This window comes from Brachypodium distachyon, chromosome 1, assembly GCF_000005505.3.
Source record: "Brachypodium distachyon strain Bd21 chromosome 1, Brachypodium_distachyon_v3.0, whole genome shotgun sequence".
Taxonomy (NCBI): domain Eukaryota; kingdom Viridiplantae; phylum Streptophyta; class Magnoliopsida; order Poales; family Poaceae; genus Brachypodium; species Brachypodium distachyon.
This window is the reverse complement of record NC_016131.3, coordinates 8,407,632-8,422,669: the sequence shown is the minus strand read 5'-3', so window position 1 is coordinate 8,422,669 and position 15,038 is coordinate 8,407,632. Positions and strand designations below refer to the sequence as shown.

The 15,038-nt window shown below is 49.3% G+C and overlaps 1 protein-coding gene and 1 non-coding gene across 2 annotated transcripts; one reads left to right on the top strand and one right to left on the bottom strand.

The window, feature by feature from the left end:
• Nucleotides 1-10,238: 10,238 nt before the first annotated feature.
• Nucleotides 10,239-10,361, bottom strand: MIR7784B (microRNA MIR7784b). Its single transcript, NR_127076.1, has one exon. It is a non-coding gene; the product is annotated as a microRNA MIR7784b (primary transcript).
• A 2,415-nt stretch (nt 10,362-12,776) lies between these two features.
• Nucleotides 12,777-14,147, top strand: LOC100835594 (HMG-Y-related protein A). The gene is made up of 2 exons (XM_003560776.4): nt 12,777-13,021; nt 13,159-14,147. Exons 1-2 carry the CDS (start codon nt 12,941-12,943, stop codon nt 13,744-13,746), a joined length of 669 nt encoding a protein of 222 aa, XP_003560824.1. The 5' UTR covers nt 12,777-12,940; the 3' UTR covers nt 13,747-14,147.
• The last annotated feature ends 891 nt before the right edge of the window (nt 14,148-15,038 follow it).

The window sequence follows — 15,038 nt, the reverse complement described above, 5'->3', positions numbered from 1 at the left end:
TGTCGGTCGGTCGACCGACACTGATACGTTTTCGGTATTTAAAAAAATAATTAAAACCACAGTAAATACACAGCAAATTATATACATCACAACAAATTATATACAGAATGTATCTCATCACAGAAAAATACATATAAAGCTGCATCACATCACATCATTTAAAGCATACAATTGTATATAAGCCGCATCATATAAGGAATACAAATGTATCACACTTCACGACATTGATTACAAAGTGTCAAAATTCCATAGAAGCATAATTACAAAGTGTCAAAATTTCATGAAAGCATGTAAAGAATACAAATGAATCTATTGTCGTGGGTGAATCCTAGACACGACTTGTTCCACGCGTTCGAAGAAGTCTAGGCTTGATGACCTCATTGTTTATGAGATGGGCGAACTCCCTTTGAATGTTATACACGACCCATTTAGGTCGGTGTCCCATTATCATTCGGGGCCGCCAGTACTCTTCCATCGCCGCGACTGACCCCTTCCACTCAGGCTTGAACATGCTGGCATTCTCCATAAGGATGTGACAACAGTAGTAGCCACAGAACACACTGCCGGGCGGCTGTTGCTGGCAAGGAAACCTGCGGTTGTGGTGAGGCTCGTCTTTATAGCCTTTACCAGCTAGTTTTCCCTTGGTCGCCACTTTCCAGGCAGTGTTAATGAGTGATTTGATGGGCTTCCAGAACCTACCTCGAACACCCGTCTTCGGAAGCAGTGAATCGAAATAGTGCACCGCGGACCAAGGCAAACAAATGAGTAGTGTCACCCAATGGTCTCTGTTTTCAAAAGAAACAAACTTTAGTATCTAAGGGTGTATAAGAAAGACTGAATTAGAAAAAACAAACGGTTCCATATATAAAATTGAACTTACTCCAAATTAAGGAAGAAGAGGATGAAGTTGTCGTCCGCGTATTTCTCGAGACATGCCACCAAGTATTTAGATGCCATGGTTCTTGAGACATCCTTTTCATGCTCAAGACCGATGTCACCGATGCGGGGTCTAGAATGGCTACTTTTTTGACCTCCAATCGCCGCAGTTCTCTTATTTGGTAGGCTGACCACAGCCTTAAGAGGTTGATATCAAGCTTTTGGCGGTTGAAGAGGTGGAACAGTTCGTTGAACTCCACACCAAAGGTGATAGGACGTTCCTGAATCTTCCCGATTTCTTGGTCAAAGAAGTCACAGTCTTTTGGGATTCTAACATTGATCTGTTGGGCATGCTGTTGAGAACCAGCTGATGCTTGCATGTAGAACTGATGAAGCTCTTGCATCTCTCTGGACACGGCACGCAGGGAATCTTCGGTGACCATCGGTCTTCCAGGATAGTAAAGAAGCACCCGGTCGAACTCCCTAGCCACGAAATATGATCCGTCTTCGAATCTCTGGCCTTGATATGGGTTCTTGATGAGAATGTCAGGCCTATTGTCCTCCCAGACTCCAATTATGTCAGGCACATGGTGCATCTCATCTTGAGTGACAGTGGAGGACTCCTTGATGGTCTTGCCACCGCGCCCCCTCTTTTTATGCCTCCTCTTACTGTCCCATGCCTTCTGCTCCTCTGCCTTGTACTTGTCATCGATCTTGCGGCCACCCATGGACTCAGCGGCACCCAAGAGAGAGAAGGTGGGAGGGACGCTTCCAGCCTGTGCCGACCCTGTGGTCTGGCTATCTTTGAGCTGTGCAGGCATCGACATTGCCCGCTCTTCATCTCCGCCGGCATCTACAGGAGGAAGTATCCTAACAGAAAGGCCGAGCGGCGAATGAGAAGTACCTTTCTGGACGGAGGGAGATGGAGTCATAGAGGGTCGGCGGTGGTTGTAGAGGGATACCAAGCTCCTAGGCTACATAATTCGGTAGTTTGGACAACCGCCTAGGATATCCACGCCTTCCTCCGGAGGTAGCGGGATGGCATAATCCCGATGGTCGTCGACGACGGAGTCCACCATCACACTCACTTGTGCGTCGTTCATGAGAATGCCGTGCACCGGCGGCGGTGATTGTTTGGGCATCAGGCGGCCAATGGCGCCTACAGGTTTCTCAGGCTTGTCAACGTGGATACGACACTTCACCAGTGTCTGCGCGTAACAAGAAGAAGGCATATGTGTGTAAGATCTTTATTCATGAAGGTAAGGATTGAAAAAGAGTTTGAAAAGATTGCTTACAAGGATGTTGTCGCTCGGACCCTGATCGTTCCCGGTTGGCCTCGCTTGGGAAAGGTTGGCTAGCGGGGGGGTTGTCCATGCTAGGAGCCGGGCTGTAACCTGGGGTGTAGGTTTCTTCGTCCTCCATACGTGTGTCGGAGGCGGCGCTACTCTTCAGCGGGGTGCTCTTTCGCGGAGGAAGAGGAGGAAGGAGGTTCCTCAAACCTTCGACTCCTCCCCCGAGTATGGCGCCAAGGGCGGGGTGGTCTTTGGCCAATGCCGACACCAAATGATGGATGGCTTGCACTGCATATTCCCGCGACACCTCTTGAGACACGATAGATGCCTGCTCTCGCGCCTCCGCCTTAGCTTGTTCTATTATCTCAGAAGAGGCGGGGAGCTTTTTCTGAACCCTGCTTTGCTTCGGAGCAGGCGGGAAATAATCATCCCAGCAGGCCCCTTCGCCTTCTCCTAGAACATGGCCCGTGTGCTCCACCTTTTGCAAGCCGGCGGTCACAGCCGACTCCCACCTCTTGCTCTGCACGGAGTTGTCGAGGTTTCTGACCTCCTGCTCTCCTCCCATTTGTGGGCATTTTCCTGTTATCATATAAGACGGGACGTGAGTCTATATGGATCAGGAGTGTCATAATTAACGCCGAAAACAACTAAATGCACGTGAACCCTTACCGTAAATTTTTTAACAGGCGGCTGCATTGGCTCAATGCCCGCCCACTGCTCGGGTGTCATGTGCTGATGTGCATATTCTCTAGCACGTTGGTCCTCCAGCATGTCATGCACTGGAGGCACCCTGCTTGCCACCTCAAGAATTTGGTCCTGCTTGCGCTAGACCTTCTTCTTCCCCTCTTTCCCTGCACTCCCTAGCATGTGGTTCAAGGGCTTCCTTAAGCGCAGCGCCCTCATGCGTTCACTCTTCGCAATGAAGGCAGGGTCAGACGATTCCTTCTTGAACTTTTCCCATTCGGCCTCATCAGTTACCGACGGCCATTTCTTCTTGATGGTCTCGTACGGTTTGTCCATCCACCTTCTAGCGGTGGTTTTCCAATTAGCAAGTCCATTGCGGACTGCTATGTTGACGGCCGCTAGGAATCGCTCGCGCCACTCGTCGGTGACTTGGAACCTCCTTGCAACTTCCTTGATGCATTTGTCTCTAACGACTTGGGAGATGTCACCCCACTCGTCGGTGATCTTGCAATACTGGCGTGCAACGGCTCCACAAGTCGTTGCGAAGGCCTTCTGTGCCCTCTCAGGCGACTCCGGGCGGCCTCTATCAGAGTGCCGGGTGACCACGTAACAGAACTCCTTCAAGTTGTGGCTCCCCCTCGGCGTCTTCTTCCTTGGCTTCTTAGCGAGAGTTTCAGAAGGTTGCAGATTACTCTCGTTGTTGCGCTCTTCTGATCTAGAGGGGCCTGAGCCAGAGCTGACAATTTGCTCTCCCGATGAAGACTCTTCATTGACACGATCTACCTCCTCCCGATCAAGAACTAGGTTCTGGCTACTGTTGTCCATTTCGTACCTATGCCATCAAAACCATCAAATATGTATCGGCCGAAAATTTCGGCATGACTTATGCTAAAAAAACTAGCAAATTTCCTCTACTAGGAGCTCGAAACCTGCATAAAAAACCCACCCGCATATGTACCCCCTCGGCACGATGGCCAGCCTCTTCTCGAATGACCTGACACGATGGTCGGGCCCACAATTCATTACTCATGTGTATATAGCATATAAAAAATCATGTATATAATGCATATACTCATGCGTGCCCATCTAACTCAATTATCCACTACGACAAACTACAAATCATGCTCTTACATATCAGCAAGCTAACACTTGTATACATATGACAGCAACATATAAACAGCAACAAAGAATATATAAGACAGCATTATATAAAGAACCTAATTATATAGCAGCAACAGTAAACAACATGTTAAGGTGGCTTGAATAAGCAGCAAGGCTAAACAATATAAGCAGGAAGGCTAATGTGCAGCAGCAAGGCTCCTTGTAATTCAAATCATGCTCTTTGATTCACAATACGTGTGCCCATGTAACTCAATTATATAGCTAGATAATTCAAACCTTAATAGTGAACTAAATTATATAGCTAGACAATTCAAACCTTAATAGTGAACTAAATTATATAGCTGCATAATTCAAATCTTAATAGTGAACTAAATTATATAGCTACATAATTCAAATCATGCTCTTTAATTCAAACCCTTACAGTGAACATGTAGAATCAAACCCTAACAGTGAACTAAATTATTAGAATCCTAACCCTAATCCTAACCCTAACCCTAAATTAACAGCAGAGAAGGAGGCAGAGGAGGCGCGCACCTGTGGGGAGGACGGAGACGGCGCGGGCGTGGGCTCGGTGACGACGCGGGGGCGGAGGAGGCCGTCGGCGGCGGGCTCCGGTCGTGGACGGGGAGGCGCGGGCTCGGGGCGGAGGAGGCCGTCGGGGGCGGGCTCCGGTCGAGGACGGGGAGGCGCGGGGGCGGAGGAGGAAGGAGGCGGTGGCGGCGCGAAAATCCGGCGGCGCTTCCGCGGCTAGGGTTAGGAACACCCGCAACTGGTCTCTCGGGTTAGGTGAGGACGCGCAGGCAACAATGGTTCTAAGTGTTTGGCGGGTTCCCTTTTATACCCCATGCACATCAGTAACGGGCGCATAAGGGATGCGACCGTTACTAATGTATAGAAGAACATCAGTGGCGGTCGCATAGTAGCGGCCCGTTACTGATGTGCTCCTATACATCAGTAACGGTTAACCACTATGCGACCGTTACTGATGTGCTGCTATGCTTCTTGGGAGTTGTATTTCTCTAGTATTTGTGCATTTCTCTAGTACAAATTTGTATTCATGCATTTCTCTAGTAGAAATTTCAATTCATGCATACAAATTTCAAAAAATCCACTTAGTACAAAGTTTGCATTAAGATTCAGTACGAGTACATTTTTACAATGTGACTACTAGTGCTTCTCCTTCCTTCGGTAAGTCATAACTTGACTCCTCGCAGAACTGCTTCTGAGGTAGGGTTTTTGTGATATTTTCTCGCTGTCGCTCCCATCACTTCTTCTTTTCTCTCTTCTTTTCCTCGTTAATATCGTGCGTTCCGCTTCTTCGTCATCTGCGACGGTCGTCGGATCATGGAAACCTTCGTAGTCTTCTTGTGAAGTAACTCCGTCCACTCCAACAATGCTTCTTTTCCCTTTTCTTACTACGACGCGGCCTTTATTTGCCTGGTCGTCTATATAGAATACCTGCTTGCATTGTTGAGCAAAGACCCATGGTTCCTCTCTTGCCGGGATTTTTGTCACGTCAACTTGTTCATGAGGGATCTCAGGAGGTAGCACCATCGTCGTGAACCTGTGACTTTCTTATTTGTCACCTTTGGTCCATCTTACACGGAACATTGGGATCTTTGTGATCGAGTACTCCAATTCCCAGATCTCCTCGATAACGCCGAAGAACGCTTCGGTTTTGCTGTTGTCGTCGGTCGCGGTCTCAGAAGTCATGACTACACCACTATTTTGATACGTGCTTTTACGGTCCTGAGACGCAGTGTAGAAGTTATAACCGTTGATCGCATATGATTGCCAAGTAGAGACGTGGAAAGCAGGTTGCCGTGACAAACATGCAACCGTCTCTTTTGATACATTGGTCGTCTCCCTGCCGTACCAATAATTCTTCAGCCACACTGCGAATGTTTTATTGTGCTCCCAGTGGATCCAGACTTCTCCTCTTTTAGGGTTTTCATTTCGCAGTTGTTCCATGTGCATTTCCTGATAAGGCCGGCAGCAATCGACGGTTTGCAACACAACCAAATGTGCTCTTTCAAAGTCAGCTTCCCTTCCTCTTCCATAGACATTAAGGTATGTATGTCCAAGGCCACCTTCGCCATCGAGCTTGCCCTTGTGTCGTGATTCGGGAACACCTATTGATTTTTGATTGGCCAACCAATCCGTGCAGAACTCGATGCACTCTTCTGCCCTAAAGCCTTCCACGATGCTACCTTCCGGACGCGATCTGTTACGAACATACCGCTTCAGAACCCCGTTGTATCGTTCAGGGCCATACATGTTATGTAGGAACGAGGGCCCTAGGGACAGGATCTCATCGCATATGTGGATCATTAGATGGACCATGATATTGAAGAATGATGGAGGGCAGAACATCTCGAGCTCGCACAGAATCTGTATCATACTATCCTTCAGTATCTGGCATCGTCTAACGGTGATTGACTTCTGCGAGATGCTGTCAAAGAAGTCAGAAAGCTTCATGATTGTCTCCCTTACGTGCGGCTCCATGATACCTCTGATTGCGACTGGAAGTAACTGAGTGAGTATGACATGGTTGTCGTGAGACTTCATGCCAGATAGCTTGTGACTCTTCATGTCAACTAGATGCTTGATGCTCGATGAGTAGTTCGATGGGACTTTAATGCCCTGCAGGCACTAGCACATCCTATGCAAATCGTCTTTGTACGGGTTGTACCATGCAAGACGACACCGCATGGTCACCGTCACGAAACCATTCTTGTCGGCTGCCGACACTTGATCTTTGCCCCACAACTCTTTCCTGATAGACATGAGTTCCAGGTCCTTTCTGTGCGTTGGGTCCATCTTTCGTCTTCTCTGGAATGTTCATCAACAACCCCAGCACGCTGTTGCATACATTTTTCTCCACGCGCATGACATTTATGCTGTGGCGGCATTCTAAATGTGCCTAATACTTCAGGTCCCAGAATACGGACCTCCTTTTCCACACGACGCCTTCAGGTTCCTTATATTTCTTCACAGCAATCTACGGGGACAACCTCAAGATCATTCACAATTTCGAGGATTTGCATACCAGACTTCTTCTTCGGTGCTGTCCCGTGCTCCTTCTTTCCATTGAACCTTTCCTTGTCATTCCTCCAAGGGTCTTTAGCATCCAACCACTTTTGGTGGCCCATGTACACAATTTTGGATGAAGCGGGCAACTTCTTCGATGTCGTATTTTCCCCGCACTTTGTACAGACCTTGTAGCCATGTGTCACCTGGCATGAAATATTTCCATTCACAGGGTAGTCATGCACGCACGTCAGAAGTGCTGCTCTCATCGTGAAGTACTCCCTCCTGTTTGCGTCCCAAACCACTCTGCCAGGGTTCCAAAGCTGCTTCAGCTCATCCTTCACTAGCTGCAGACACACATTTAGGTCAGCTCCTGCCTGCTTTGGACCCTGTATGAGCATGCACATGTGGATGTACTTTCTCTTCATGATTAACCATGGAGGAACGTTGTAGACGAACAAAATCACTGGCCATGTGCTGTGCTTGTTGTTCATGTTTCCGAAAGGATTTATCCCGTCAGTGCTGAGACTGAACCTCAGGTTTCTGGGCTCTGCCCCAAAATATGGAAATGACGTGTCCAAGTTCCTCCACTGAATCCCATCGGCAGGGTGTCTTAGGACCCCAGCCTCCTCCACACGGTAGTGCCCGTCAGGATCGAATGCAGCCTGCGCCGGATCGTGATAGACGAGATACCTCGCATCCTTAACGTTCTGCATCCAATGCTCAACTCGGCCACCTATCGTAAGATACCAGACAGTCTTTGCCGGCCTGCCCTTCATCACTTCTTCCCCATCGTCTTCGCCAGCTCTGGCGTTTTTCTTCTTGTATCTCGATGCACCGCATATGTGGCAGCTCTCATGGTTCTCGTACTCTCCAATGTATACCATGCAGTCGTTTGGACATGAATGATGTTTCACGCAATCCAATCCGAGCGGGCATGTAATCTTTTTCGCCTCGTATCTGCTCTTGGGCAACTTATTTGGCTGTGGAAAAACCGAAGCAAGGTAACTCAACAAGCCCGTGAAGCCCTTGTCCGACCAGCATGATGCTGCCTTCAGCCTCAAAAGTTCGAGCGTCACTTCGAGCACGTTGTTTTCTTCGCCAGCTCCATCATACAAGGGTGTGTTTACGTCCTCCAACAATTTTTTGAACTGAGCAGACTCTGCCTCATCTTCGGGGTCCTCCAGCTGGTCCCGTAGGTACGGGTCATCTAGCATTTCGGCAATCCTGCCACGTGGAGCTACTTCACCTTCCACATTAGCCTCCTCATCGACCCTTATTTCTTTCTCAGAATCATTCACCAGATCATACCGCAGGACATCATCATCTTCGCTACCGCTACCGACATCAACCGCATCCTCCCCGTGACAAGTCCAGCGAGAATAACCATCGACAAAACCCGATGCCAGCACGTGCATCTGAACATCTTCAGGCTTCATCATGCATGTGTTTCCACATTTGCGACATGGGCAACGCATCATCAAAAGTCCTTTTCGTTCCATATCACCTTTCATGACTCCAAAAAAGACCGTCCATTCGGTTATCCATCGAGCATTGATTCTTTCCTTCGCGTACATCCAAGAACGATCCTTCGATCTACAACACAATTCACAAGAAAACAAAAAAGCAAAATAGTTAGCCTAATCATTGACAAGGAAATTAATGTGCTAATTAACCGGAGCTAACTAAAATTTTGAAATTAGAGACATTCGGAGAGAAATTGGAGGCTGGCGAGTAAGATCAGGAGGGAGAGAGAGCACGCAAGCGAGAAGGAAGCTCCGGGTGACGATGAGGACGCCGCATTTCAGCCGGCGACCGCGGAGCTCAAAAATTTTAAATTGGGAAATTTCGGAGAGAAATTGAGGCCGGCGAGAGAGATCGGGGGGGGGGGGGAGAGACATCGGGAGGGAGAGGGAAGCTTAGGGCTCGAAGATCGGAGCGCGCCGGCCGCTCGCCGGCCATGGAGGCGGCGTCGCCGGCGCGGGGGGGAGGGAGGAGGGCGCACCTAGGGTGGTTGCCGGAGGCCATGGCGCGGTCGGGTCGCCGTCGCCAGAGAGGAAGGGGCCACAGCTGGTCCGTCACGACGCGCGGCGCGACCAGTTGTGGCTTCGCACATCGTACTTAATACGCGAGTAACATCAGTGTCGGTTGAGGTTTTCTCGACCGTTACTGATAATCGTGTACACATCAGTAACGGTCGAGCTAGTCCGACCGTTACTGATGCATGGTTCATCAGTGGATGTAACTCGCGAGCTATGAGTGTTCATCAGTGGCGGTCGTGTCGCGCGACCGCCACTGATGTGTGGCTGGGCGGGGACAGACGGTTCCCGCTCGGTTCATCAGTAACGGTCGTGGCCGCGACCGACACTGATGTTTTTTATCAGTAACGGTCGCGCCGGACCCATTACTGATGTTGCGTGGCATATAGACCGTTTTGTAGTAGTGCTCGGCGGCCGCCGCCCCTGCGGGCCGTCGCGGACGCCGGCCCCTCCTCCAGCGCGGCAGACAAGCCGCCCTGCTGCCTCCTCTTCCACCATGGCCGTCATGCTGGGCTCCCACTCCCCCGTGGCGGCTCCCTCCACTGCGTTGTTCACGTTTGGAGCAGCAGATTTCCACGTCTCTCGATCTTATTCTCCTTCCGCATCTCTCGATCTGATTTTTTGTCCCGGTGCATGATGTTGCTGCTGTGATTTTTTTTTGAATTGAGAATTTTTCTTGCATCTCAGTGCTTTAGGTATCTTCTAAAATTTATTTGATCTATGTACTATTATTTGTTTCTTGGTGATTTTGTCAAGATATGATGATGTACTTAATAATTGTCGAGGTACAGGTGATGTACCATGGTACATGACGAGGTACTGTGATTGTGATTGATGAGGTACCTACGAAGGATTTTCTATCTCCTGTGATTATGCTTTGTTGAATTCGATTACATATGTACTTAGGTACTTGGTTTTGTTGAATTTAAATTTGAATTCAAGTTCTTCTCTTTGATCCATCGGATTGTTATGATGTAGGATTGATGAGGTATCTGTGATGTACCTTAATGTATTTGTCATGTAACTTGATGTATGCGTGAGGTACCCTTGATGTACTTGTCATGTAACTTGATGTATATGTGACGTATCTTGATGTACTTGTCATGTAACTTGATTTATCTGTGACGTATCTTGATGTACTTGTCATGTAACTTGATGTACTCATCATGTACTGTGTTTTTTTTGAATAAATGTGATGTACCATACGATGTACTCGTCTCATAAGTCTATGTACACATGGTACTTAAAAACTAATAAGATACTTGTGATGTACCATACGTTGTACTCGTCTTATAAGTTCATGTACACGGGGTATTTAAAAACTGATAAGATACAATTAATTTATCATAATGTATAAATATGTACTTAAAAACATGTCATGTACCACAATGTACTTGAAAATAGGACAGAGATGCAGAGAACGAGAGAACAATGTACTTGAAAATAGGACAGAGATGCAGAGAACGAGAAAATTAGAGAAAAATAAAGAGTCGTCAGTAAGAAAATAAATGCTTGTCGCAAGTACTAATTTCCCTGCTAATCTCTCTGTAGCATAGGACAAAATAAATTAATTTGGTGGCACGAGATGAAACAACGTGTGACTGTGAAAACCGTGAGTCATCGTCTCCGCGTTACTCTCTTGAATTGCTGACGGACGCAAGCTTCTTAGCTGGCGAGAATTCTGGTGCCTGGGGAGCAATTGCTCTGGATAACAACGGTGATGTGGTGTTCTCTGCCCTGGGGCTGCTGCACTTTGTCAGATCCGCTGACGAAGCTGAAGCCATTGCTTGCAGAGAGGGAGCGTCTCTGGCCCGAAGACACTGCTCCATCCCAATTGGTCTCGAGTCTGATAGCTCCGCCGCTTTTCAGTGCAATCAACGCTAAGACAAGAGACAAGTCGGATGGTTCGACGTTATTGAAGAGGCGGAATTTTTGATCTACCAGAACCCGAGGATGAGCGTCAGCAAAGTGGGCCGGGGACAGGTCCAGGCAGCTCACCTGCTACCTGCTGGCACAATTCAGCCGTAACTCTAAGTCTTCTCGTTTCCTCCTTAATTCTGCTCCCCAGGAGGTTTTGCCGGATACTGTAAGACTCTGTAAGACCCCGGTTTTCAGTAACTAATCAACATCCTGGTTGATTTTCAAAAAATAAAAAAAAATCTAGTGTTAATTTCGACTGTATTGATCTTTTGTATTTTTCTCATAAATCAATAAAGCCACGATAAAACATGAATGACTCAGCAATCGTTGTTCTAAAAAAAATAAGCCTCGGCCCCACCTGGCCGGGGGCATTCCCGACTCAGCGTAAAACATGATGCACATTCCCACGCCTTGGATGAAAGCTGGACGTGGCATCTAGCTGTCGGTGTGTCAATGTCACGCACGGCCATCTAGCAATTGCAACTTCTCACGCTAGTCAGAAAAATTCTCCTATTTGGCTCGTCATTCATCACCATTTTGACTCCAAAGAGTGGCATCAACGCCAATGAGTTGTCGTGGAGCAGTTTTTCCTTTTGTCTGCCAACCAAGCTTTTGATTGCATGGACACTATCCATGAACATGATGAGTTTATTTTTTTTTCTATTTTACTTTTCATAGGGATAAGTCCATCGACATGTGTATGTTTGGAGTTAACTTGTGCCTCTCGAATGGTCTTCGACCGTCCAAGGATAAACCTATCGACACATGCATGTTCAGAGTGAATTGGCCTCTCTTTGATCTCTGACTCTCGAATGATTCTCGATCGCCTAATATGAAAAGAGATATTCAAGTTTGATTTTGCAAAATAATGCTACAATAAGCGTTCTTGCTCTATAAAAAAGTGCTCCAATTTCATAGGCAAAACAAGCAGAAGGCTACAATTGTTGTTGAATATAGGTTTCTTTTTTCCTATTTCGCTTTCTTCCTTAAGATGCGCCATGAGCTCCTCTTGTCATCCATTTGAAGTTATTTTATTACACAAAAATATAAAAGACTAGGGCTGAAACAATGCTTTAGCCTACTAGCAATGCTCTTTAGCTTGTTACATCACGACCAACGGCCGGCCATTACAACAGATGACAACTCTATCAACATTTGGCACCTTGTTCGATCACCAGGTGTTTCGCAATTATAAAGCTATCCCAAAAGTGCAATAGACGATCATCACTCGACACGATGAATTCTATTTTGACCATTAGTTCACCCATGCCACCTTAACATTCCTCCTTCAAGTTGTTTGCATCCATCATAACTTGCTCTTCCACTTCAATCTCCACTTGCCATTCTTGCATGCTTTTGACATATGAAACATGGGATCGCATGGGCGCCAAAAAAAAACAAGTCTTTATCACACCACCAATAGTTGACATCGACATCCATATTTCCGCAAAAGTTTGGTTTGTTTTGAGCCCGAGTTATCAACTACTCCATTCTTTCGAAAATTTGAACTAAAACTACGACGAGAATTTAGGAGAGTATTTTATGTGCACACAAGAGTACTGGTTATTCAACAATCGGAGATTTATAATCAGATGTAAACAAATTTTTTCCAACCAATCGGAGGGAGTACTTTGTCGTGGCATGCAAATGCAAGCTATCGGCAAGCAGTGACATGTCCGATGAGCGATGAGTGACGAGCGAGCCTGAGGCGTGATCATCATTGCCGCGGGTGGAACGCCGGTCCGGGCAGCGGGACTACTATCCGACCGGACAGATTCCTTGTCGAAACTGTACTTCCATTCCATATTTCCGCAGCGCCCCGCACCCCGCTCTCAGATCCGCCTCGCGGCCCCCGTGCGCTGCTGCGCCCCCAATTCCCACCCCCTCCCAACCCTCCAAATCCATCTCCAGTCTCTCTCTCTCTCCCCCTCTCTCACACGGAGCGACAGCGAGCGGGCGACGCAGTCAGGCCCAGGCATGGCCACTTCCACTTCCAGCGGCGACGAGTCGTCGCCCCCCGCGCCCTCGGACCTCGCCGTGCTCCCCTCCTACCCCGAGGCAAACCGCCCCTCCTCCCTCTAAACTAAACCCTAGCTGCTGCCTGCGCCTTTTTTTGTTTTCGCCAGATCTGCGCCCGGCGCATCCCGATCCGTCTCCGAAAATTGACTTCTTTGGCTTCTTGTGCTTGGGTGCAGATGATCGTGGAGGCGATCGCGTCGCTGGCCGAGGATAACGGCTCCAGCCAGGCCGCCATCGCGCGCCGCATCGAGGCGGCCCGCGGCGCCGCCGGCGAGCTCCCGCCGTCGCACCCCGCGCTCGTCGCCGCGCACCTCTCCCGCATGTCCGCCACCGACCGGCTCGTGGCGGTCGCCGGAGGGAAATACGCGCTCCCCCCGCCGCCGGTGGGACGCCCCGTAGAGGCGGAAGAAGAGGAGGAGGAGGACGACGACGGCTCTCCCGACGACGCGCCGCCGCCGCCTCCCCCCAAGCGAGGCCGCGGCCGGCCCCCGAAGGTGCGCCCGCCGCCAGGATACCCCGGCGGACCTCCTGCCGCCATCGGCGCGCCTAGCGACGGACTAGCCGTCGCCCCGGCAACTCCTGCCGCGCCGCGCCGGCGCGGCCGTCCTCCCAAGCCGAGGGACCCACACGCGCCTCCGAAGGTCCCGCGCCCGCGAGGCCGGCCGCGCAAGAACCCGCTCCCGGACGGCATGATGCCAGTCCCGCGCCCTGGCTCCACCACGTCCAAGCCGCGCCTGCAGTTCGCCGAGGTCGGCTTCGTGTGAGCCGGGACGGAAAGGATGCGCTAACTTTTCCACTGTCCCAGATGTGGTGTTCAATGTGGGGGTGTTTTTCTCTGTTCTGTGTTGTCCTAATTCTTCAGAGTGGGAAATGAGGCAAGGCGAGGCGGCGTTGTCCGGTGGGTGTGGGTGGTGTGTCAGTCCGTGCTGTTTGCTACTGTTGCTCGCCGGAGGCGTAGGGGTCTCACTCTCCTCCGGCGATGGTGTATCCTGTATCTCTCTGTCGCACAAACGCAATGCAATGCAGTGCAGTTAGCAGATCATTTCCGTCCAGGAAGAAACCACTAGCCGGGGGTGTCTGCCTCATCAGGTCTTGATGCATGGCTTATCGTCACGGCGGTTGATTCAAAGCGAGAATTACAGTGACCTTCACACCTCTTTCGATCTGTTGTCAGTGTATGATTTTCTTCTTGTTCCGATTTATCGCCTTGTTCTGTCTTCTGTGCCGTTGTTCTTCAGCTGCTTTTGTGTTGTTGAATCGTTCCGTTCCATGATGGTTTGCTCTACTTGTTTACTCTCTGTTTTGAGCTGGTAATCTGCTTGTTTCGACCCGGTGCCTTCTTTTGGTAAGACGTTGAGTTGTTGATCAACGGAGCCGCAGGAACACGGCTGCGTCAGAGCTGTGTTCCTTTCTGCTGTTTCCGGCGCCACAGATGAATAGATCATGTAGCAAACCTTATGTGCTGCGCTGTGCTGTGCAGACAATAGAGGCAGTACCTATCTATCTGCTGACGCCTGGCGAAGAGAAGCGTTGCCGGAGATAAACGAATCTGAATCCGTCGGCGCTGAAATGATTGTCCTAGGTTCGTGCTGCTGCTGCTGTCATGTTGCACGGACGACGCAGGTAATGGCTGAGCTGAGCATGACCAAGAGGTCAAGATTTCCATCCAGTGCTTGGGGGAGAGTTGGTTCCAGCTGTAGCTGAGCCCGGGGGGCTCGTGTTGCCTGCGTTGTTTTACTCGTGTGCAGTAGCATCGCGTGAATTCAACATTCTAGCTTCTTGCAGTACATAGGTAAAAATGGCTTCAGTCATGCCAGGTAGCATGGATTCGTTGGGAATTTCGGGCCTCTAGTGCGAATTTTTCTGTTTTTGGAAACGATTCTCTCTCGCGGCGGCGGCGTCCCGCGTGCCTTGTGTTTTTCCTCTCGTCACTAGACTCCCATCTTCCTCGTAACCGCCGCTGCAGGCTGCTACTCTGTTCGATGCCGGCGGTTCCTTCCATTAGCTGTGCCTCTTTTGACTCCTCCTTCCGAGCTAGTACATCTCTTCAGTTTCC

Bases quoted from the DNA above. Each gene is read 5' to 3' on its own strand.
- LOC100835594 (XM_003560776.4), top strand. From the start codon at position 12,941: ATGGCCACTTCCACTTCCAGCGGCGACGAGTCGTCGCCCCCCGCGCCC. The intron at 13,022-13,158 runs GCAAACCGCCCC...GCTTGGGTGCAG, and splicing joins TGCTCCCCTCCTACCCCGAG to ATGATCGTGGAGGCGATCGC.